Raw genomic sequence first — 2,477 nt, forward strand, 5'->3', positions numbered from 1 at the left:
CGTGTTAGTATACCTCTGCTGGGCTGCGTACCTTCTGTCACCGATGCCTTTTGCTTTGGCTCAGCACTGTCGACATAAGAAAACGTTCTGAGGGGTGCGTGGGGACGTCTCCTGTCTCGACACAGACGTACGTGTAGTGGAGCGTGGCCGAGTGCACTGTTTCTATGCCGGCCTCTTAGACGGCACTGGGAACGTGGGGCCACGTGTCCCAAGGGAGGAACGAGGACTGGGATGTCCGGGAGGCTCCGCTCCTGGGCTGGGCCTTCCGGGCCAGGACCCCTTCACCTCCTGTCGCTCGTCGACTGACCGCAGGGCTCCGCAGTGGCACTGCTGCAGGGCGGTGGGGCTCTCATTACACGTGTCGTTCCTCCCAGCGCCCCCACAGTGTCATAGCCGGTGGCCCCAGGGCACTGTCACTGACGGGACAAATAAGCAAGAGCAGTGGCATCGAGCAGGTCCAGTGGGCTCTGGAGCCAAGGCTGGAATGTGGCCTGGGCTCCATGTCCCTAGGACGCAGGGGCCTGGGGGTGGCCAGGGGACCGATGTCCGCTGCTCGGCCCGTGCCTCGCGGAAGTAGGTGCTGAGCAGATGCTGGCTGCCATACTGCTTGTTAGTCACAACCCCCAAAGGGAACTGTGTGCCCCCCTCCCAACCAGACTCAAGCTGCATCTGCCCAGTTCCTCTCAAAGTCCAGCTCGGATGTCACCCCCATGGCTGACGCCCCCACGAGCTTCTCAATGAGAACATTCCATTTGCTCTACACGACAGCCCTCGGCGCAGCCGGCCCGTGACGAGACGCGGCAGCAGCCGCCCAGCAGACAGTCTGGGGACTGAGTTCGCTGGCACCCAGCCAGGCCCCGGCTGGCCGGAAGGAGCAGGCAGGAGGGAGGAGGGTGCAAGGCGCAGAGGGCATGTGGGCATCTGGGCTCCTGCAGAGGGGCTCGGAGAAGTGTAAGCGGTGACAGTGACGCCAGCCTGCCCGCCAGCCGCCATCTGCTGCGTGGCCCTGGGCCCACCCCGAGGGACCGCGTCGCTGTCTTGCAGGAGTTCATCCGCGAGGGCTGCCTGCACAAGCTCACCAAGAAAGGCCTGCAGCAGAGGATGTTCTTCCTGGTAGGTGGGCGGCCGCGGCCCTGCCAGGGGCCTGTGCTGCAGCTTCGGGCAGGTGGGCGGGCGGGCGGCCTCACGGCCAGGCGGGAGCCGGGGCTGCCTTCTCCTTAGCTGTGGGCTCCTGTCCCACAGACGAGCAAAGGCCAGAGGATAGGAAAGCCACGTGCCTGTGGCCGCAGGGTGTCCACCCTGCCGCGGCCACGTCCAAGTGTCCTGCTCACCACTTAGACTCTGGGAGCCGAGGCTCTCCCAGCGGGCCCCTGCTGCCACCGGCTTTTCTCTGTCAGCCCCCTTCCTCACGGCTGGTCGGTAGATACGGACCCGAGCCATCTGGATGAGGGGCGGCTGGGCCCCGATGCCCACCGGTCCCTGAGGTTGCCAGTTGTCTCTGGTCGAAATAATTGTATGAAGTCAAAATCCCTTTTTTGCCAAAATCTCCGCAAGCCGAATATATCTGATAACCACTGACAGTTAAGACGTCGAAACTGTGTTATTTGCTTTTAAAATGTATTTATCTAAAGCTTCTCGGCTCAGTTCTCAGACATGCTGCTGTACACGAGCAGAGGCGTCTCGGGGACCAGCCGCTTCCGGACCCGGGGTCTCCTTCCGCTCCGCGGCATGCTGGTGAGTGCTGGGGCGCGGCTGGGTCCGGGCCCGCTACCTGAAAGCACCTGCCGGGCTCTGCTCTGTCCCCACCTGTCGTGGTTATTGGTCTTGGAGCTCACAGGGCTCCCCCACAGCCCTCCCAGGGCCGCCCGCACCCGGCCCTGGGGTCACCACCAGCACCTGCAGGTCAAGGCCCCACTCACCGTGTCTACCCAGGGGGCCCTGTGAAGGACTCCAGGTGGGCGCTGCGCAGATGGGGGCTGAGCCACCAACTCTTAAGACTAGAGTTTCACTTCTTTGATTTTATACTTGTATCTCTTTGCTCTTATGCTGACTATTTTGGTTCTTTGTGGCATTGGAAGGAGTTATTTCACATGCACACGCACACGCACACGCACACGCACACGCACACGCTCACGCACACACTCACAGCTGTAAAATGGCCAGACACCTCTGCTGGGGAGCGGGCAGTGAGCCCGGCGCCCAGCGCCTTCCCTGCACACCCCTTGTGAGGCCCCGCTCTGAGTCCCGCGTGGCTTCTGCTGTGCCTTCCCACCTCCGCCTCATGAAGAGTCACAAGCTCGGCCCCGCCCGTGGTTGCGGGCCTGCCGCCCTGAGAACACTCTGCCTGCGCCGCAGTCCGTCGGGGCGCGCCCACACCCCCGCTGTCACAGGCGCAGCGTGATGCTTACCTCTCTGATGAGCAGAAACTGTTCACCCTACCACGCTCGTTTGTCACCCTTCCCCTTCGTGAGCAGTGC

At 62.9% G+C, this 2,477-nt stretch overlaps 1 protein-coding gene across 1 annotated transcript in view; it reads left to right on the forward strand.

Annotated features, from left to right (window-relative positions):
• The window catches only part of FARP2 (FERM, ARH/RhoGEF and pleckstrin domain protein 2), a 96,865-nt gene that overhangs the window by 78,737 nt on the left and 15,651 nt on the right, over positions 1 to 2,477 (forward strand). The window contains exons 19-20 of the mRNA XM_023521086.1: positions 987 to 1,113; positions 1,645 to 1,734. Of these exons, the coding sequence (XP_023376854.1) occupies positions 987 to 1,113; positions 1,645 to 1,734 (217 nt within the window). The remainder of the gene's footprint in view (positions 1 to 986; positions 1,114 to 1,644; positions 1,735 to 2,477) is intronic.

This window comes from Pteropus vampyrus, unplaced genomic scaffold, assembly GCF_000151845.1.
Source record: "Pteropus vampyrus isolate Shadow unplaced genomic scaffold, Pvam_2.0 Scaffold291, whole genome shotgun sequence".
NCBI classification, from domain to species: Eukaryota; Metazoa; Chordata; class Mammalia; order Chiroptera; family Pteropodidae; genus Pteropus; species Pteropus vampyrus.